The following is a 21324-nucleotide window of genomic DNA, read 5'->3' on the forward strand; positions in this document are numbered from 1 at the left end:
GCTCGACCAAGTTCACCCCAATCTGGCCTCAGTTTTCAGTCCTGCCTTATCTTCCACAAATCCCCCAAATGTACTCCCAACTGCAGTCAAACCAGACCATTGGGTAATGTCCTAAACATACCCTGTTTCCCCGCATCCATGCCTCTATTTTTGCTGTTCCCTCTACTTGAAATGCTCTCTCACCAAATTCTATCTCAGATGCCACCTTCTCCATGGAGCCTTCCCTGATCTCCTAAAATCCACACCATCTCCCTGTTTGACTCCTTATAGTACTTAACACCCACTGCTCGGTACTATCATTTGTGTATTTTCGTCTTCGCCCCACTGTCAAGCAGGCCTTACTCATCTCTATCCTGGAGTCCAGTCGAGTGCTTTGCTCCTGGCAGGTGCTCGGTAAACGCTCAGTAGTTAGAACTGGTGGTAGGTAGTTGGAATTGCAGTGGAAGGGAGACAGACCTAAGGCACCCTGGACCTCTGCCCAAGGTGATCCCCACTTCCTTTACCTCCTCCGGCAAGAGCTAATTTGAAACCTGGCAGTGTGGGTTTCAGGTAGGTTCTGGGATGGACCTTCCCCAGGAGCTCTGACCAATGCGCTCCCCTCGGGTTCAGAAACTCAAAGAGAAGACCCTCCCCCGCTGAACCAAGGCTAGCTGAGCCAGCTCGGGGTCGGGTTGTCCCAGGCTGCCCTGCCCCACTCCGAGTCCTGCTCAGAGTCTCTCTGGGTGCGGGCGGGAAGTAACGTCGAGATAATTGGAGACTAAAACCGTAAGTGGTTTAAGAGCGGGCTGGGGACCTGAATGCTGAGCGGGAGTTGGGACTCGGTGGGAGTGGGAGCAGAGGCGAGGCTGGGGGCTGGGCCAGCACCGGGCGACTGAGTCTGGGCGAAGCCCCCGCGCCTACCGAGCCAGCAGCTAAATTTACCCCGCTGACTCAGCCCTTGCCCGGAATGGGGGGCGGGGGGAAGAGCCGGCGCGGGTATGGTGGGGGGCAAGGAAGGGAGAGTCCCGGCTGGGGGAGACAGGGATGGGCCAGGAGTTACCACGGGAGAAAGGAGTACTGCTCGCCCTGACACCGACCGGAAGGAGCGGAGGAGCCCTGGGGGAGGGACACTGTGGGAAAAGGGTCAGTGAAAGAAAGAAGATGCCAACGCTGGATAAAGGGAAGCTTAGATTTATTGAGCGCCTACTGTGTGCCAGGCACTGTGCAAGGCGCTTTACATACATTATCGCATTAAATCCTCACAACAACCCTGCGAGGTAGGTGTTTATAAACCCCCATTTGACAGATGAGGAAACTGAGGCTCAGGGAGGTGAAGTGATTTGGCCAAGTTCACATGGCTATTACATGGCAGAGACAGAGGTGTCCAGGATCAGCGAGAAAAAAAGACTTCAGTGTCTGAGTCCCAAGCCGGTTGGCGTGGATGAGTACAAAGAGGGGCTCGGCGCGCTCCAAAGGTCTGGGAGGCCGGAGGCCTGCTCCCGGCTCCACAGGATGGAGGCGGCAAGGCGGGGGACTGGCGCGCGGTAAGTAGGGGATCGTATTAACTCTCAGTGCCCAGTGCCGGGATAGGAATAGCAACTAGGGAAATCTGCGGCCTGCGCGCGCCCCGTAGTGGCTACAGCGAGTATCACACCCCACACCTACAGGGTTCTTGGGACCAGCCTCCTTCCTTGCCTAGCCGGTTTCTGGAAGAGGCAGAGATGGGAGAAAGAAATTTTCAGGGTTCTTGCAGGTGGGCGATACCACTGGGAGGGAAATCGTGGTAGTGCCTCAGAACATCACTAAGGAACACTGGGGAGGAGGAAAAAAGGAAGGCCTAAAGACGGTTCCCAGCTGATTCATTGGCTGCCTTCCCTCCCCAGCTCAGACCACCACAGGCCAGGGTAAGTGACAGGGCCACTATCCTGCCCTGCCTTGGGAAGCCTTCACCGAAACTGGGAAGACTAGGACAAGAGCGCCTTGCTCACTTACTCAGCTCTTCTGCAAACCCTGGACAGTCTCCTAAATTGAGGATGAGTGCAGGTGACAAGGAGACCAGACAGGGGCCCTCAGACTCTGTTCACTTATTCCCAACTCTCCTTCTTGGTTTGTTGAGGGGAGGATGAGATAGAGGCCTCTCCGAAGATCCCAAAACGTCAGGGATGGAAGTACAGACCTTAGAACTCCACCATTTTACATACCAGGAGGCCTGGAGAGGGAAAGTGACTTCCCTAAGGTCAACCAGCAAGTCAGTGGCAGAGCTGGGATTCAAACCCAAGACTTGTGACAACCAAGGTGAGCCCTCTTCCTGGTTTGCTGGTTGTTTCTTGACCTATTCCTCTTCTGCCAAGAACCACTCTGTCACCTGGTCCAAAGCCTCTCCATCGCTTTCTCCCTCCTACCCAGAAGCCCTGCCCTGCCATTGCCCTCCTATGACTGCCACCATCCCTGCCCTCCTGCCTGATCCTGGCTAGACCTCTCTGCTCAGCTGTACACCTAGGGCATCAGCCCTTGCTGAAGATCTCACTCTTGTGCCCTGAGTGGCAGGCATTAAATCTTCTGTTTACCCTCATCTCTCCTGAAACAAAATTACCTCCGATGGGCATATGCACCCTGTCTTTTTTTTTTTTAAGAGACAGGTTCGCACTCTGTCAGTCTAGCTCACAGTAACCTCAAACTCCCAGGCTCAAGTGATCCTCCCGCCTCAGCCTCCCAAATAGCTGGGATTACAGGCACACATCACCAGGCCTGATTAATTTTAAATTTTTTTTGTAGAGACAGGGTCTTACCGTGTTGCCCAGGCTGGTCTCAAACTCTGCCTCTGCCTCCCAAAGTACTGGGATTACAGGCATGAGCCACCGCGTCTGGACCGTTCCTTTCTTTTCTATTTTAAGTATGGGAACGGGAATGGGTAGGGATACAAGGAAAAGAGAAGCAAAGGAAGTCTGTGGGGAAGAATGGGTACCAGTGAGCCCAAGGATGGATGCGTTAGGGCACACAAATACAAGAAGGGGCCTGTCACTGCCTCTCCCTATTTCCCTGTGGGGTCCCCTTGGTGTCCCTCGCCCGGAAGAGGGCCTCCTCGGTTTGGCTGATGACATCTAAAATCTCCCGGGTACTGTCGCTCAGCTCAGCTGTCTTCCCACCTTCCTGGGGCTGGCTGTTCCCAGCCCCGGGCAGGGTCCTCTCGTTCCGCCAGGAGGCGCCCGGGGCTTCTGTGTCGCTTCCTTCATAGGAGCTGCTATGGACGCTGAGCTCCTCAGCTTCGTCGGTGTCTGAGTCCGGGGCGGTGTGGCGGCGGATGCGGGACACGGCTTCCCGCAGGGCCCCGGCGTAGGGCCCTGGATTCCGCGCCCAGCCCCGGCCAGCGCGCCACTGGACCGCCGCCACTTCCGAGCCCTCCGCTCTGCCCGCGCCTCCCAAAGCTGCTGGGCCTAAGGCTTGGTGCTCTGGGCTACCTGGCTGCGTTGGGGCGTCCCGCAGGCGTACTTCACCGACTGGGAGCCCCAAGATACGCGAGGCGCGCTCCTCCAGTGAGGAGTCCGCCGGCTTCCCACCCTCTGCTTCGCACCCGCGCCCCCCACCGGGCTGGTGTAAAAGGCGACTGCTCAACAGCAGCTTTTGACAAGGGGAGGAAAAGACCGCGGCCCCCTCGCTCTCCTCCTTACCGGCCTTCGGTTGGCTGGGGGCATCTCCCACAACATGCGGCACTCCAGAGGGCAAATGCTGCACCTGCTGGGTTTGGGGGGTCGGAACATACTGGGATCGTATCACCACGCACGTGGCGTCAATGACAAAGACGCCTTCTCCACTAGCCGGCCCCCGGGAACTGCGGGGCAAGGTGTGGGCGCGGCGGGTCGCCTTCCAACCCTTCAGGAACTCGGGTCCTCCCTCCTCCCTATGACCCAGGGACTCTCTCCATCCCGTGCCTCCTGGAGCCCAAGGTCTGGGAAGTGTCTGGCTCTGCCTGGGCGGCTGCTTTTTAGGGGAGGAAATCCAGCATTTGGGGAACCAGATCGGTTCTCTTCCTTCTTTCCCTTCCCTCGAGCCCTTGAGATGGTGCCTCGCCCTGGGAGCGGGACGCGGGGGGCTGGGAGTCGCAGTTGCAGACCCTGGTGGAGCTGTCACGGTGCCTGGACTCCCTGTAGCTTTGGCTTGGGAATGGCTGTAGCTACTACCACTGTTCAGGCCAGCAGCAGCCGGCCCCAGGCTTTTCTCCGCGGCCCCCTTGCCGGGCTCCGGCCTTGCTCTGGCCGCTCCACAGCCTGGGGATCCCCCCAAGAGACCCTGCCCCTGTCGGAGACCCCAAGCCCCGAGGACGTCCCGGTAGATCCGAGGATCCAACCTCTTCTTTGTGCGCCCTCCCTCTGTCCTGGTGGGGGTTGGAGTTGGGGTTGATGAAGTGGGCGCCTGGGAGAGCTCGGGGCCTCGCTTAGTCCCCAAGGTCCTGTGAGGGCCTTCGTAAGAAGGTGGAGCCACGTAGGGTGGCGGCCGGTCCCAGCGGCGTCGCGGGGCGGTCCCAGCAGAGCCTCTTAGCAGCAGGTGAGCCTCGTAGCTGGGGGGCCCTGGCCGCCGACCTCCCCAGGGCCCCGCCCACGCCGACCCTGGGTCGCTCTGCGGCTGCGCGGATGTACGGGGCGCTCGCCCCACTGGCCCGGGACGCTCTGGCAGTGAGGGAGCCAGCAGCCTTGCAGGCTGGGCCGCCCGAGGGGCGTTGCGGGGCTCTAGGCGGGGCCGACCCGGGGGGCTCCGTCGGGCCCCACCAGCCTTGCGCCTTTTTCGCTCGGTCTCCTTGGCCTCCCGCTCCTGCGACGCCGCTTTCCTTTTCTCTTGCTCCCGGGCTCGGACCTCGGCCAGGGACCCCGCCCGCCAGTTGGTCGCCTCCTGCAGCACCCTGGAGGCCCAGGGCCGGCGGGGCGGCGGCTCAGGGGATCCTGGGCGCGGCCCACACCTGGGACAATGAGCAGGAACCCAGGTGAGCAGCTTGTGGGGAAAGGGAGCGGAGGTCCGGGGAGCTGGGAGCACTGGAGACCACTTGGGGCAGCCACGTGAAGGGGTGTGTGTGAGTGTGTGCGCGTGGGCACGTGCGTATATGTTAGGACTGAAGTCGAAGCGGGACTCCTCGCCATCTCTCCATGCACACTTTAACAGCGTCTGCCCCATCTCACCTCCTGCCCTTTCTCACGCCCACCCCTGTCCCCCAAACAACACTGGAAGAGTCAGGGCCCAGCCCTCGGGAGGGGGTGGGAGAGGGAGGCGTGGGAAAGAGAAGGGGGACCAGCAATATACGCTGGCGCCTGCAGGGAGGTCCGGACCCCACTCCCCGCTCCACCACTCTTCCCCTCACCCCTCCTTCACTCACGTGCGGCTCGGGGGCCCGCGAGCCCAGTGGCTGGCCTGGAAGTCCATGGGCTGTCGAGAAGGGGCGCGGCGACTATAATGACAGGAAATAGTCTTCACTTCGATCACCAAAAGCTTGGACTTCTGCACCCAGAGGCAGCTGCCAGACTCCTCGTCCTGGAGCTCCTGGGGGCTGTCGGGCCCCTCGGAGAATAGCGGGCCATTCAGCATCCTGCCCCACCCCACCCCGGCCCCCCCCCCTCCCCCCCGCCCCGACAGCCCCCTCCCAGCCCAGGGAGCCGGCGCCCACTGCAGAGCGGCGGGCCCAGGACTGAGAACTATATATACCCGGGCACACGTGTGTGCCTGTCTGTGTGTGTGCGCGCGCATGTGACACTGCGCGGACGGCTCCGCGCTGCTACCTCCCCCATGTGCACGGCCGCCCCCTGGGGCCCGGGATTGGACGCCCCTTCCCACTGGTCTTGTCCCCCAAGCCTGATGGGACCGCACGAGTGGTAGGGGGAGGGACTTAAGATTCTTGCCAAGATGACAGTGCCCCCTCCCCCGCTGTCCCCCTTTCTTCAACCTTCCTGTCGTTTTAACCCTTTATTCTCCAGCTTGCCATGCTGCCTGACCACCAGGGTTCTGCCTCTGACTTCCTGCTTCAGGTTTCAGTTTCCCCGACAGGGAGTGGTGAGAATGGAACTCAAGGTCTCCGCCTGCCACTCTGCTGGTTTCCATGGGGTTGGGGTGCAGGAGGGGCTGGCCCACGGCTGGGGGGCTATTTTTAGCGGCAGTTCGGGTACAGAGATGAGATGAGTAACCAGCTCCCATGTGGTGGAGAGAGGAGGAGGTGGCTTTCACTGAAGCTTTTGTGTGACTCGGGGAGAACTGCCTTCCCCAAGCTCAAAAAGGGTGACCCCTACAGCCTTAACTCCTCACCTCAGTGCTGCAGCGCAGGGCTGCTGGTACAACAGGACACAGGAGTCTGCCTTGGCTACCCAAGCTGCCCCACAGCTCCCATTCTACATGTTTGTCCTTGGGCACCCAGGGAGCCCTCCCCTAGCAGCAGGATCTCTCCCCAATCCAGAAGCCAGGATTTTGGGGTTACATTGTTCTGTGCCTACACAGTTCTGCCCAGCTTTATGGAGGACAGAACAGAGTGCTTGCACACGTGCACCCTTACAGAGGGATGGAGGAGAAATGGTGTGCTCCCTTGGCAAAAGTAATCCCTTAGCAACTGAAGTGATAAATGTGGCCTCTACTTCTCAGTGTAGAGCTCCACCACCACAATGCCTAGTTCACACAGCCCCCACCTGAAGTGGTGCTCAAGATGCTCACCTTTGAGGCTTATTCTGTCCTGGGGGTTGTTGCTTATCCACATGACTCCTCCCCCCAAGCGTATACCAGGTGTCCCCTGATTCACCATGGTAATGTTAGTGGCAGCACAGCCCACGCCAACCCTTCCATGCAGAGACTTAGCAACCATGCCTGGCAACCATGGCAGCAGCTCCAGTGGAGGGGAGGGGTGCAGGGAGCAGGGAAAGAGTGTGTATGGCAATGGTTCTTTAGGAAGAAGGCATAATTTGCCTCTCCTGAGAGGAATAGGTAAGAATAAAAACCTATGAGGCTCCCAAATTTTATCCCTTGTCTTTCCCTCAGCTCCCTCCTCAGACTCTGAGACTTACTGGTTTGAGTTTTTGGGGAAAATGGGAGAAGCAAGAGATCCCAATTTGTTTTACACTGTAATACATGGAGCCTTTTGCGCACAGACCCTTCCTTTTAAGGGGATGGGGGCCAGAAGGGTTGTTATGGGGCAGAGACTTACTGAGAAGTGATCCAACAAAACCCAAGCATCCTGCTCCCTAACACAGACCTTTAGAGAGAACCCCAAATATCCCTGTCCCATCCACTCTACCCCTCTTGATCCCATGCACCTACCAGCTGCACTGGTGACTCTTCGCTTGAAGGTGCTTCCTTCTACCCTGGATCCCACTGGTCCTAAGGCTTTTTAAAGCCCTTGCCTTCCCCCTAGGCAAATCCTCCTTCACGAGGGAATGTGACATAAGGAGACATCTGTACTTTCCACCATGTACCCGCCCCCACACACATAAACATACTCTAATTCTAATAACTTGGAAGCCTCTCTCCTCCAAGTTTGGGAATGTGCTGAGAGAGCTGTGAAGAGGTGAATGCAGAAACAGGGGCTTCTCTATAGTCTTGATGCAGCACTGAAACCTGAGCTCTCGACAAGGGCCTTGATGCTTTTCCCTGTGTTCCATCAGGAAGCCTGGTTTGGAGGAACCAGTATGGTATGGGTGGGGGTTGATCAGAAGGCTTAGGCACAGTGGGGGTAGGGGCAAGGTATTACTCTGAAATTGCTCCTGGCTTGGATGAGAAATTGCATCATACCTGCAAGGCACGGATGAGATGGTACCCACAGCCTAGCAGTCCTTATGGTGTTCGGAGTTAGCTACTGTTTTGGTTCACATGGTTCCAGCCCAGGGAATGGGTCTGATGGGGTGGCCATCGTCCTGCTGTTCCCCACCTCCCACCCAGCTCATTCTCACCTTGGAAGAAAAGGGATTTGTACGTTCAAAGATAGTGCCAGCTCGGCAAAATCCAAAACACAGTCCAACCTTCCCTAAGAAAAGCTGATGATGGTCTCGCAAAGGAGACCTTCAAGTCTGCCTACTCTTTGGAAATCTAACACTGTTATGGGATTTTCTGTGGGTCCCAGCTATGGTCCAGGCAGAGGGGTAAGAAAGGTAATAAGGGGAACTACAGGGACTAGGGTGGGGAATAATTGTGAAAGGAAAATTAGAGAGATAGTAGTAACTCTTCTGTAGTGGAAAAGAGCATGAACTCTGGGGCCAGATTGCTTGGGTTCAAATCCTAGCTCTACTTTTTACTAGCTGTGTGATCTTGGGCTACTTACTCAGCCTCTCTGTGTCTCAGTTATTTTAAATCTGTAAAACTGGAATAGTGACTACTACTGTTCTGAGGATTAAATGAGTTAATATATGTAAAGCACTGAGAATGATGTCTGCCACACAATTATATGCATGTATGCTATTATTATTGTGTTATTAATGATGAGTTGAAGAAGCCATATAAAGTAGAAAGGTTGGAGCAATAGTGTCCATCAACCGCAAAAATCAAACACGGTAATACCATGACAAGATTCCTGTCATTTAATTAGATTTGCCCATGACCAGCAATAACCTTGGCTAAGCACTCTGTCCTCCTCCTCTACCTAACCCCCATCTCCCTTCATAGGCATGTAGCACAAGAACCCAGAGGCCCTCCTCCCCTCAATCCTCCCCATTCATATTATGGGAAGAAGTGTCACTAAATGGACTCAGCCTCCTCCATATATCATGAAAGAGGATGAATAAAAATATCTTGATGAAGAGTTTTGTTGTGCTATTATCTTCGGGTAGAGTCATGGCAGAGATGGAAGCAAAGGCAGGGTGAGGTCTGGGGATCTCTTAGAGATCAGAATTTGCCTGAGGGGCACAAAGCCCATAGTTCACCCAGAAAGGGGGCTGTCTCTAAGAGGAGAGGGCTAGAATTGGCTAGGCTGAAAGTTTTCTTCAAGCGTATGTGTTAGGGTAAGGGCAGCTAAAAATTCATTCTCCCTCCCCCTGCACCTCCCCTAGCTCCCAGATAGGAGGGTAGGGGGCTCCTGAGCAGGGAGCAGTCACAGTTCTCACAAGTTTCATCTGATTCTCAGAGCTTCCAGCAGTGAGTGGGGCATGGTGCTCCCCTTCCCCCAGCTCAGAGCTTCTTCTCTCCACCTGTGAGCACCAGGGCCTGCAGGATGTCAGACAGTGATACAATTCCCTTGACCACATCATTCTCATCCACCACTACAAGTCGGTGAACCTGGAGTAGAGCAGTAAGGGAGAAAGAGAATGTTTAGTGCCAGCCTCAGTTAGGGTGAGCCCCTCAGCCCCTACCCTCCTTGCCCAACCCCACTCTCATGGCTGCCCTCCCCAGCTGCTTGATGGTTACTAGCCTCCCTACCTCTGCTTCCACAAGCCTGTTGATGATAGTCTCTAGAGTCTCATGCAGGTAGCACTTAAGAACGCCCTCAAAGTAGTGTGATCGATGTTGTAGGGCTTTAGTCACAGACACATCTAGGTTGTTGTAGGTCTTTTCTGCTGCCAGATTCTGGGGAAAGAGAGGAAGGAGCTTGCAGGGAAGCAAGAGAGCCAGCCTCCAAACCCTGAACCCACCCAACCTCACCGGAGGGATTAGGGCAAATTGTCAGCCATGCCCACAAGCCACACCCAGTTCATTCAATTCCTTTTCAAATAGGATTTGAAAGCTTGGAAACTTCCAAGACCCCTTAGGTCCCAGAAGAGAGTCCCTTCTCTCTTTTCACTTCAACACCCTCCACCCATTCCCTACCTCCCAGTCCCTTCACAATCACTCACGATAACATCAAACTTGGAGTAGATGTCCACCACACGTCCTAGGGGGACAAAGGAAGCTCAGCAAGGAGAATCTGGCATCCAAGACTCCCTTTACCCACAGAATCACCCTGCTGGCCAAGCTGAGGGGAAAGCAGATTCTCCCAGAGCCACCCTGACTTCTCTGGACCACTCCCTCTCCCAGACTTTGGCCCAATCTCTCACCTTTCTCATCCACCACTGGCAGCGCTGAGACTCGATGCTGTACAAAGATGCCCAGAGCCACGTAGACAGGGGTGGTAGTGCGGACCATAGCAATATTGGCATAGGTGCCAATCTGTAGCTCTTCCAGAGACTTAGACATGAACTCTGGCTTGGGGAACTCTGTGATCTGAGGAAAGAACCATCAGCTTGACTATCAAGGCCCCCAAACTACCCTTGGATACCCCTCCAACCCAATATATAAGACATAAGAACTGGGCTAAGGAGCACTTACAAACAATTTGAGGAACTTCAGGATTCGCTTGTGGGTGAGGATGTACAAGGTGTTGCCTGATTCTGGGTCAATAACTGGCAGCCTGTGGATCTTGTTTCGAATTAATGAAGATACAGCATCAAACAAGCTGTGGGAAGGTGGGTTATAAAAGTAAGTTCCACAGTGCTGGGGCTGAGGGGGCTGAGGGTGGTTAAATATACTTTGTAAAATGTACATATAAACAGGATAAACTGGTGGTTAGGGGAGGGGGCAGTGTGCAGACCAGACTTAGAGAGAGAGAGAGAGAGAGAGAGAGCGTGTGTGTCGTGTGTGTGTGTGTGTGTGTGTGTGTGTGTATGTGTGTTGGGACAAGTGTCTTTTCTCTCTTCTGCCCCTTTCCCTGGATTTTTGTAGGGCTTTAGCTATGCTGATGTCAAGGCTCTTACCCTTTTCAGACAAAGGGATAGCTGGAACTCACCTGGCATTAGGAGAAATGCAGACGAGAGGTTTAAAGGAGTCCTGTAGGTACACCTCTGAAAGGAAAAGCGATGGTTCACAAAATACCACCTTGGGAAAAGTGTTTCCCAGGAAACCCTCCATCATTTTATTCTTTTACAACCCCTAATTCTCTACATACCTCTCCAAGTTTCTATCTTGTGTTCTTCTAGCTCATAGATCTGTACCTGGAAGCAGAAGCAACAGAATTTGAGACCTGCTCCCTCTGCTGCATCAAGCCCTTGTGGCTTGTTGGGAGGAACAGAAATGAGGGACTCTGGGAAGGGAAAGTGGTTTTGGTCATTTGGCTGAGGTTCCTTACCAAGGCTGATTTATAGTAGCGATGTAGGATGTTGATGAAATCGGTGATGGTCAGCATGCCTAAAGGCCAAGACAAGAGCCCTCAGCACTACCCAAAGTTTCTCTCCTTGCCCAGCACAAGATGCCAATGATAATGTGTTCCAGAAACTTTTGCTTACCCACAAAACTTTGCTTCTTACTATCCCACAAAGGGGCAGCTCGTACACCATTAGTCACCAAAGCAAAGAAAGCTTTCTTCACCTATGACCAAGAGAGTAATAATCATAAAGAGAAAGCCACAGAGGGCAGGACTATAAAAAAGAACAGGGGTTGGACAGTTTGGGGAAAATTCTTAGAAGGACAAGGATATTATCCTGGGGATGAAATAGGATGAGGGGTATTGAAACAGAGGCTCCAAAAAAGAGGGAAAGGGAAAGAGGATTTCACCCACCTGCAGGGAAGTATCAAATACAACCAATTTGGAGCTCGTGGGAATCAGGTCATAGCAGCGATGAGACTTCATGAAGGAAGTATACACACTATTGTTGGATTCTGGGGTCTCTGCGTAGGGTGGAATAGTTAGTCACTTCTTTCTACACAATAACTCCCAATCAAACAAGACAGAAAAGAAAACAGTTCTGGTTTCTCAAATATTTAAAGCATGATTTTTTATAAGGCCCTTTATTCTATCTGTTTTGTTCCTATTGTTTCCACAAAACCTGGATAAACCCCTTAGAAACCATTTCATCCAACTCCTATTTCCAGGTAAGATTATATCTACTGACTCCTTAGGTAAAAGGCGGCTAACTATTAATAAAACAGAAAGTCTACAATATCTCTCCTTAACCTGTTAGAGTCTAAAAGCTTTTCTCATCTTTAATCCAAGTTTTTCCTTTCATATATTTAGCACATTTCATTTGTCCTCTTTTCTCAAATGAAGATGAAAAACCAAGTAAGCTTCTTAAAATTCTTCCAAGACCATGCTGGTGCAGTGGTACATGCCTGTAGTCATAGCCACTTGGAAGGCTGAGGCAGGAGGATTGCTTGAGCCCAGGAGTTCAAGTCCAGCGTGGGCAATATAGTGAGACCTCGTCTCAATTTAAACAAACAAACAAACAAAGGAAAAGTCATGCTCCAAGCTGGGCCATTTCTCATTAATACTAAATTGGAGCCCAGTGTTCAATCAACGTGGCCCAAAACACCCTTAGTGTCCATTCTGGCATCCTGTGAATCAGAAATCATTCTACTAACTCTAGACAAATGAGAGATCATGGTTAGGTTTACCTTTCTAATTCCTGTCATAATAATTACTTGCTCTAAATTGGAGAAGCAACCCCCCAAATTAATAGCCTGAATGTACTATGTAGTATGCTTTGTGCACTTAAAAATGTTACATACTTTAATTCTTACAACAAATCTGTAAGGTAGGTATTATCATCATGTTTCAGATGAGAACACAGGTACAGAGCAGTTAAAGAAACTGCTCAAGGTCACAGCATTAGTTAGTGGCAAGAAAGACTCAAACCCAGACCTACTTGATTCCAAAGTTCATGCTCTTAAATCTTTTCAGTTGATTTTTTAATATTCAATTTTTTTACCAAAGTTATATAGGCACATAGTTTAAAGAGTCAAATAGTTTTACAAATTTTGTTAAGAAAAACTGCAGTTCCTGTACCCACCTCCCATACTACCCCTCCCCCGAGATGAGCACATTCACCTCTTTTAGCTGATTATTTTGGTACTTATTTCTATGTCCTTAAATAACATGCTTGTATTGCTACTTTATCATTTTTTCATTCTGGGGCATTATCTATTATCTTCCTACAAAGAAAGATGAGAAATTTTTTTTTTTTTTTGGAAGATGAGAATTTTTAGTTCTCTTTCCTACCTGGACTGCATCACAAACATGCACTTCCCAGCACCCCCCATTCTTCCAGGAGTTAAACCACAATGTTGGTTACATCAGTATTTAAATAATTTTGAGGCTAGGCATGGTGGCTAACACCAGCAATCCCAGCACTTCAGGAGGCTGAGGCAGGAGGGAGGATTGCTTGAGCCCAGGAGTTTGAGATCAGCCTGGGCAACATAGCAAGACTCCATCTCCACAAATAAAAAAAATCAGCCAGGCATGGTGGAGCATACCTGCAGTCCTAGCTATTCAGGAGGCTGAGGTGGGAGGATCTCTTGAGCCCAGGAATTTGAGGTTATAGTGACCTATGATTGTGACACTGCACTCCAGCTTGGGCAACAGAGCAAGACCCCGTCTCAAAAAAAAAAAAAAAAAAAAGAAATCATTTTGACTGAATATTTATTATTCAGAGGTAAGCCAAAGAGTAAACTCTGATTTTTTTTATTTTTTTAACTTTTTTTTTTTTTATTTCAGCATATTATGGGGGTACAGATGTTTAGGTTACGTATATTGCCCTTGCCCCCTCCCAAACTCTGATTTTTTTCTCATTCTTTCACAACTTTGTTTTCCCTGGATTTAATAATGGTCTTGTCCTTTTGTTTGTTTGATTTTCTATGTAGAGTACTTATAACTAATTCAACCCCCAAACTCTTCACCAATTGTTTAAATATCCTTTCAAGAAGTTCAGAAGCATTAGATAGTCTGTTAAACTACCCGAATAAGTCTCTCTGGAGCCTTCTGACCTGCTCAAATCTGGCTGGTTTGCCTGGTGTGTACTGCTGTCATCCTGAAATCATCCTTCATCGCCATCCAGGGCACCCCTTTCACATCTCTCCTCTCCTGGCACTCCTGTTTGCTGTATCCCATGTTTTCATCTTTTTTGATTACTCCTTTGTTTTGGTGGAACATATCTTCCAGTAGCTTCCTGAGAAAGGGTGCACGGGAAGTAAAACTTTTGAGACCTTGCAGCCTGTAGATATCTTTACCCTCATCTTTGCTTTATAATTTGGCTGGATATAGAATTCTAGGTTGGAATTTATTTTCCTGCAGAATGTTGAAGGCATTGCTCCAGTGCCTGCTAGCTGCTGGTGTTGTCAAAAGTCCATGGCAATTCTGATTCTTTGTAAGTGACTTATTTTTTCCTCTCTGGAAACTCATGGGATCTTCTCTTTGTTTCCAGCATTCTGAAATCTCATGATGATTGTGCTTTGGTGGGTCAATTTCATCCACTGTGCTGAATATTCAATGGGTTCTTTCAGTATGAAAACTAATGTCCTTCAGTTCCAGGAAATGTTCTTGAATCATTTCCTTGATTATTTCCTCCCCTCTGTGTTGCCATTTTTCTCTTTCTCTGACTCCTATTATTTAGATATTGGACCTTCTAGACTTATACTTTAATGTTTGGGGGTTTTGTTTGTTTTAGTGGGTGGTGGTAGTTGTTAAAATATCTTTTCTCTCTCATTTTCTACTTCTTTGGTTTTTAACTTTACTTTCTGGGAAATTTCTTCACCTTGATTTTCCAAACTTACTACTGGGTTTAAAATTTTTGCTATTATATTTTTAATTTCTAAGATCTCCTTTTTGTTTTCTGAAAATTCCTTTTTTAAAAATTATATTAAGTCAATGTAGTTTATTTTAAAAAAAAGAAAGAAAAATTATAACCTATACTTGTTTCATGGTGGAAATATGTTCTTTTACCTGAGAATATATTAATGTTAATTATTAAAGTGTTATTCTCTGTGCATTGACTTTTCCTGCCAGTTGCTTTTTTTCTGTTTATTTCTTTTTAGTGTATGTGGCATTTGGGCCAGCAGTTTGGTTCACTTTTTCCATAGAGGTTTTCTTTAGATGTTTGGTAATCCTTGGTTTAAAGGAGAATTCAAATCCTATCTTTTTTTTTTTTTTTTTTTTGAGATAGAGTCTCACTCTGTTGCCCGGGCTAGAGTGCCGTGGCGTCAGCCTAGCTCACAGCAACCTCAAACTCCTGGGCTCAAGTGATCCTTCTGCCTCAGCCTCCCAAGTAGCTGGGACTACAGGCATGTGCCACCATGCCCGGCTAATTTTTTCTATATATTTTTAGTTGTCCGATTAATTTCTTTCTAATTTTAGTAGAGATGGGGTCTTGCTCTTGCCAGTCTTGAACTCATGACCTTGAGCGATCTGCCCCGCCTCGGCCTCCCAGAGTGCTAGGATCACAGGCGTGAGCCACCAAGCCCGGCCCAAATCCTATCTTAAGAGTGGAGGCTTTAAAGCTGATTGGAAGCTCTAAGTATGTAAATGAGCCTTGTTGACTGTGAGCCATTTAGATAGGGAACATTCAATACTTATATTTTTAGGACTTTCCCCTCAAGGGGATTCTGGAGACAAGGATTATTCAATTTCGAGCTTGGAGGGTGATGTTTTTTCTGCCAGCATTCTGGAAATGGAATGGGGGAAGAGGGCTGAAGGCTCAGCATCCAGTATAGTTCATTGCATGCTCCTTTCCTGGTTTTAGTACAGTACTTCAGCTCTCAAGTGTGCCTGAGTCCCTCTCTAGATCTTCAGTCATTGCCGAAGTTGGGAGGGGTACTTGCCCAACTGTACTTAATGGCATAGGGTATCTTGGGATCTGTACCTTAGACCTTCAGTGCTTCTTAGCTTTCCTCACTGTTAATTATAATACAGTTTTCTCAGGTTTGCTAAGTCACTCATAACTCTTTTGTCTGCTTTCTAGCTTCCAAAAATTCATTGCTATTGTTTCTTTTCCTGTTATCTCTGTCCTGGTGGGTTTGCTATTATTTTTTAAAAATTCCTTTACAGTGGTTTTAGGGGATTTTTGTGACGGCATGAAGGTGGATATATATATTTAATCTATTACCTTTAACTGGAAGCCTACAATTGTCTTTCAAACTTGAGAATTCAGACTCCCAAGAACACATTTTTGGATATCAGTTGAAGATACACTACAATGATAGTTAAATACTATCATTTTAGGCCACAGACTCATAAACATATTGGATTTGGCTTTCCCAGTGTTTTAAAATAATTTAAATCAATTGCCAAATTAAAAAAATCCAAAGATTTACATAAAAATCCAAATTCCCAGTCTCTTTTCAAAATCAGAAGATCTGGTAAAAATAGGTCTTAATTGACCAGATCTGGAAAGTTGCTGCCTCCTGTTAGATGTGACACAAAATCTATAGGTTGTCACAGTCATATGTAGTCCACTTCACTGCTTGGTCCATATAGACCAGAGGTCCCCAACCTTTTTGGCACCAGGGACCAGTTTCAGGGGTGTAAGCAATGGCGTAAATACTGAAGCTTCACTCAGTGACTTGCCTGCCCCACCTGCTGCTCACCTCCTGCCTGTGTGGCCTAGTTCCTAACAGACCTGGGACCAGCATTGGTCTGTGGTCCAGGGTTTGGGGATTGCAGATGTATACAATTTGAGTTTCTGGCTTCTGCCTTGGTGCTAATACAAATGTACTCAGAAACATAAACTAGACACTGATATCATGTGGCAGTAATCAATTATGAAGAGTCATCCAGACAATTCAAAATATGCCTTTAACTTTTTTGGATATCCATAAAATAAAAACAGAAAATTTAAAAGATCTTGTCGAGAACTCATTAACCCTCAATAACAAGTCCTAGGATCTCTGACACTATATTACCTCTTGAAGTTTATACTCAGCCTATATTTCAATCCTCCGGCAAAGTGCATACCCGTGATGCCAGAAACGTGCTAGGAAGACCCAGGAGTGTCCCTGGGCCAAATCCTTTACCAGACAGAGATGCTTGTAAGTTCTGCTTCTTTCTAGATGGCCTAGGGTTGGACCATTCCATTCTAACCAGGTATTTAGGCAGGCATTGGGATTGTCTTCCCCTGTGCTCTGGATTTTAGAGGTTTAGTGATTCTACTACCAGATTACTTCTAAGCCTAAGGACTTTCAAGGCCTTTGCATAATTTCTTGAGTGTACTTAGTGGCTTTATTGAGCCTGCTAACTAAAAATTCTGCTGAAATTATTTTTGGACTATGCAGAAAATACCAGGGACTGTTAAAACATGGTTAGCCAGCCCAGAGTCGCCTATGGAAGTTTTCCTTGTACCTCAGAAGTTTCTCTCAAGTGGTTTGATAATAGAAGATGTTAATTGTCTCCACTCTGCCCCAGATTTACTCCTGGGTGATCTTGCCAAATTATTGTTCCTGATTTGTATGGTTTGGCACATTATCTAGCCCCGCTTTGATTTTCCCAGGAATAACCCTGAGAGAGATTCAAAAGCATTGTTGTAGACATTGTTATGGTCAGGCTGTTTTGATGCCCAGTTTCTCTGTCTTCAATAAACTTACCTTGAGGATGCTCATTTTCCAGAGCTGGGGAGCTATCTGAAGAAATGACCTGGAGAGACAAGAGAAATGGATTTAGCAAAACTAGGCTCCACCCATTTTAGCTTAGCAACATTAGGGGAAGAGCTGGTGAACTAATGATTTCCTTTAAAGCACTAAAAGGCCCTTCATTAAATATTATCTCATTTAATCTTCATAACAATCCTGAAGTTAATACTATTATTAGCCTTATTTTCACAGATTAGGAAACTGAGGGTCAAGACACATTAAGTAACCTGCCCAAGGTTACATGGCTGGTAAGGGGTAAAGTAGGGATTCAAATACACATCTATCTGGTTCCAAAGCTCATGTTCTTATATACTATGCTGCTTAATGAAACATTAAGTATTAAAAGCTAAGACTAAAATATCTACTTTATTAAAACGTGGAAGCCAAAGAGATAGAGATAACATTGTCTGCCCCCAAACACTAATTAAGCTTAGTTGTGGGCACTAAAATCACAGACATACCCCTTACCATTGAGAAAGGGTAGGATCCTTCCACCTGCTGGAAGGATCCCAGCAGGTGACTGTCAGCTCGACAGTCAAAGCTTGAATGACTGGGGGGTAGATAAGGAGCATAAATGTTCTGAACCTGGGAACTTGAGTCCTCTCGGCACCTTTGTGAGTAAATGGCTGCTATAGCCCAGGTGATGCTGGTTTTCCAAGTTCCCTTTTCCAAGATAGTTTGAGATTAGAGATGAGAGAGTGCTTTGAATAGATAAAGCTTCAGAACCATCTCTGTGCTCCCTCAAGTGGGAACATTTGGAAATTTCATTGTTCTCTAAGAACCCAGGAGGAATCATGACAATTTTCATCCATTGGCATCAACAATTTTGGCTCCATTTGCTCTGGGTAATATCCTGCAAACTAACTTAAAGTCATTCTTCACTTCTATAGCTTCTGTAGTAACATGACGTTAAAGGCCTTGGCTTAAACTTGGAAGGTTGGCTGGCAAACAGAGTCAAGTTGGCAGGACAGCCCTCAATTTCCCTCCCCTAATGGGTCAGGGGAGGGCAGAGTGTGGGGGAAGAGGGATAATCTTCCTCTCTTCCCTCTGGGCTGCATAAGACTATCAGCTTGGCCTGGCATTTTGGCAAGGCTATTGGAATAACAGCCTCATCACTTATAAGTGGGAGAGAGGGCTGTTTAGCTGTAAAGATAGATACATGGTATTAATATATCAGAGTCTCACAAAGATCTACACAAGGGCACAGAAACAGGTACTTCTGTAGAAGTTACTGCAGCCATCATATGATACTTACATACTGCACTGTGCTACAGTTATTTTGTTCATTATCTATCCAGATTATAAATTCCTGGAAGCCTAGAACTACCTTATACTTTGTATCCCCCAAACAACTTAGCATAGGTTTTTTTGTGAATTATTTTGCATACAATTCACAGTTTTAAAAAATTCTTTAATAATGATGGCCACTGATATGAACAGAGAAACCTAAGACTAAGTTACAGAGAGAGAATAGCTAAATAGATATAGATACCAACATAACAAGAGTCAAACACAATTGAATGTATGACTTTAACTTTTTAGCTGTTTTACCACATGAGAGGGGGAATTATATCCCTCCTCTCTACTTTTAATAACATAGGGGACCTGAGAAAATACCACTATACTACCTAAGTACAAAATATTATTACAGAGACACAGGCTACTTCTGACACATAGACTCATAATTTCTTCGAAACTCCTGACCAACATTTCCAGTCATTTGTTTGACAACCGCAGATATCATAGAGACTCCTTAAATGCCTCAATACAAAACAAAACATCATTTGTCCCTCCAACCTCCAATCCTATTATTTTTACTGTGGCTCCCATCTCTCTCCATTTCTTTCTTTCTTTTTTTTGCATTGCTGTCTTCCCAGGTGCCCTAGAACTGTAGTCTTGATTCCTTTACTCTCCCTAACGTGTATCAGCTAAGCTGACATGTTAGAAATGCCTCAGATCCATCTGTCTCCTTTCCACTTTCACAGCCTTAACTTCATGGGTCACCTGTTACAAAACAAAGTTCAAACTTAGCATGGTATGCAATACATTCAACCTGATCTGAGCCTACTTTTCCAGTCTTTTCTCCCACTGTGACCAAAATCCAAACTCCAGCAACAGCAGACCACTGGCTAACCCCCAATTATTCTCTACATACCCCAATTTCTATGCCCTTGCTCATACCGTTCTCTCAATCAGCAATGCCCTCTCCTAGGTCCACAGTAATTGTCTCCCTCTTCTATGCTTTCACAATCCTTTGTTTTCATCTTCTTGATAGTATTTATTACAGTCTACCTTAAATAACAGCTGTTGCTGGCTTGCCCTCACCCTCACTCTAGTTAAGCAAAGCATTTTTCTTCTTTTTCTGTTTTTTTTGTTTTTGTTTTTTGTTTTGAGATAGGGTCTCACTCCGTTGCCAGGGCTGGAGTGCAGTGGTGTCATCATAGCTCACAGCAACTTCACACTCCTAGGCTCAAGCAATCCTCCTGCCTCAGCCTTCCAAGTAGCTGGGACTACAGGTGCAAGCCACCATACCCGGCTGGTTTTTTTTTTTTTTTTTTTTTTGGTAGAGACAGGGTCTAGCTATTGCCCAGGCTGGTCTTGAACTCTTGGCCTCTGACAATCTTCCCACCTCGGCCTCCCAAAGTGCTAGGATTACAGGCATAGGCTACCATGCCTGGCCTCTTTTTCTTCTTTTTAAAACAATTTCTATCCCCAGAACCTAATCCAGTACGTAAAGTGTGAAGTCTAAATTAGAAAATCTAAATAAAGAAGCTTTGTAAACCATTATACATCTACAAGTAGAAAATGATTTGTTATTTTAAATTTAATGGAATCAGACCCTTTATTCTTGCTCAAAATTCTCTTAATCTGTAGGAACTTATTCCCTTGCTTGGGTGACCAATTGCAAATCACTTTACCACTTTGGTCTGGTTTGTTTTTTAAAAACCTGGGGGACACGACCTCTCTGCAGGAGGAGAAAGAGTGTGGCAAAGAATTACTCTGGGTATGTAACTGATCCAAAGCAAAGTGAACCCTCAGTTCTTTCACAATTACAGTTGGCAGATGATGAAAACCAAGGTGGTAAGAGTTACTCTGCCTGACATAGGATACATGGTTCAAAATGGTTCAAAACTGTGGAGAGGGAAATGGATCGGAGGGGTTCCAGAGTGCTAGAGAAAGGCTCCTGAGAATGAGAGTAGCTTCAAATATGTAGCAGACAACCTGCAGCATCTGTGGGAGGGTGACAGGGACCTGCCACAACTGGTCGATGCCTGCTCGCCAAGAATGAGCTATACCAAAACGCCTGCTTTGAGTCGCAGCGCAGGGTATGATCTAAACTTGTCGAAGGGACACAGCGGCCTCTCACACTGAAGGATTCCCTCTTTCAGGCAAACCCCAATTCTCAGTCTTACTAACGGAGTATGACCTCGCTCAACGCAGTATAAAAGTCTTCAGATGTCCTTCCTGCCAGGGATTGCAGAGATCACAGACAACCGAGGTCCAGAAGCTACCTGAAAGCAGGGATCCCTCCGGACCCCCCCTCCCAGCCCCCGCCTCACCCAGTAAAGCTGGATCACAACACTGCTCTCTCAAGCAAACCTCTGAATGGGCTTGAAGTGCTGAAAGGAAAGGAAGCCCGAGATTGCCAGGGAGTACGTAAACTCCAAGCAGGGAGCTAGGAGTCACTGTGCGCTCGGGCTTAGGGTACCACGGACAAAAAGAAGGCATGGGTGCGGCCCAGTGCTAGATGAGCCCAGTGAAGGAGCGCAGGGGCAGGGTCACGGGACAAGACAGACACCCAGCTGCGTCTTGTCTGCTAGTCACCAGCGCTAGCCCCTGCCCAGCCCTCCCTGTCTCCTAACGGGGGTCTCAGGCTCCACAGCGCCTCCCGCCGCCCTCCAGCTCTCCTCACCGTCTCCATTGCAAGAGGAGCTGGCTCGGTTCGTTCGTTTTAGGAAGCTGGCTTGGGGCAGGCCCCGCCCCACATCCGGTGCCGCGAAGCCACTTCCGCCCACGTCATGGCAGCCACAA

The 21324-nt window shown here is 48.5% G+C and overlaps 2 protein-coding genes across 2 annotated transcripts; both read right to left on the reverse strand.

Annotated features, from left to right (window-relative positions):
- Positions 1 to 1154: 1154 nt before the first annotated feature.
- DDN (dendrin) lies at positions 1155 to 5566 on the reverse strand. The gene is made up of 3 exons (XM_012653344.1): positions 5342 to 5566; positions 2850 to 4930; positions 1155 to 2592 (listed from the first exon to the last, which is right to left on the reverse strand). Exons 1-2 carry the CDS (start codon positions 5548 to 5550, stop codon positions 2998 to 3000), a joined length of 2142 nt encoding a protein of 713 aa, XP_012508798.1. The 5' UTR covers positions 5551 to 5566; the 3' UTR covers positions 1155 to 2592; positions 2850 to 2997.
- Positions 5567 to 8495: 2929 nt separating this feature from the next.
- PRKAG1 (protein kinase, AMP-activated, gamma 1 non-catalytic subunit) lies at positions 8496 to 21318 on the reverse strand. Its single transcript, XM_012653356.1, has 12 exons — positions 21206 to 21318; positions 17248 to 17296; positions 11459 to 11568; positions 11187 to 11268; positions 11030 to 11088; positions 10850 to 10895; positions 10691 to 10745; positions 10234 to 10360; positions 9963 to 10128; positions 9762 to 9799; positions 9349 to 9495; positions 8496 to 9207 (listed from the first exon to the last, which is right to left on the reverse strand). The coding sequence occupies exons 1-12, from the start codon at positions 21212 to 21214 to the stop codon at positions 9100 to 9102; spliced, it is 996 nt and encodes a 331-aa protein (XP_012508810.1). The 5' UTR covers positions 21215 to 21318; the 3' UTR covers positions 8496 to 9099.
- Between the last annotated feature and the right edge of the window lie 6 nt (positions 21319 to 21324).

The sequence above is a fragment of the Propithecus coquereli genome, unplaced genomic scaffold (genome assembly GCF_000956105.1).
Source record: "Propithecus coquereli isolate 6110/MARCELLA unplaced genomic scaffold, Pcoq_1.0 Scaffold111, whole genome shotgun sequence".
Classification (NCBI taxonomy): Eukaryota; Metazoa; Chordata; class Mammalia; order Primates; family Indriidae; genus Propithecus; species Propithecus coquereli.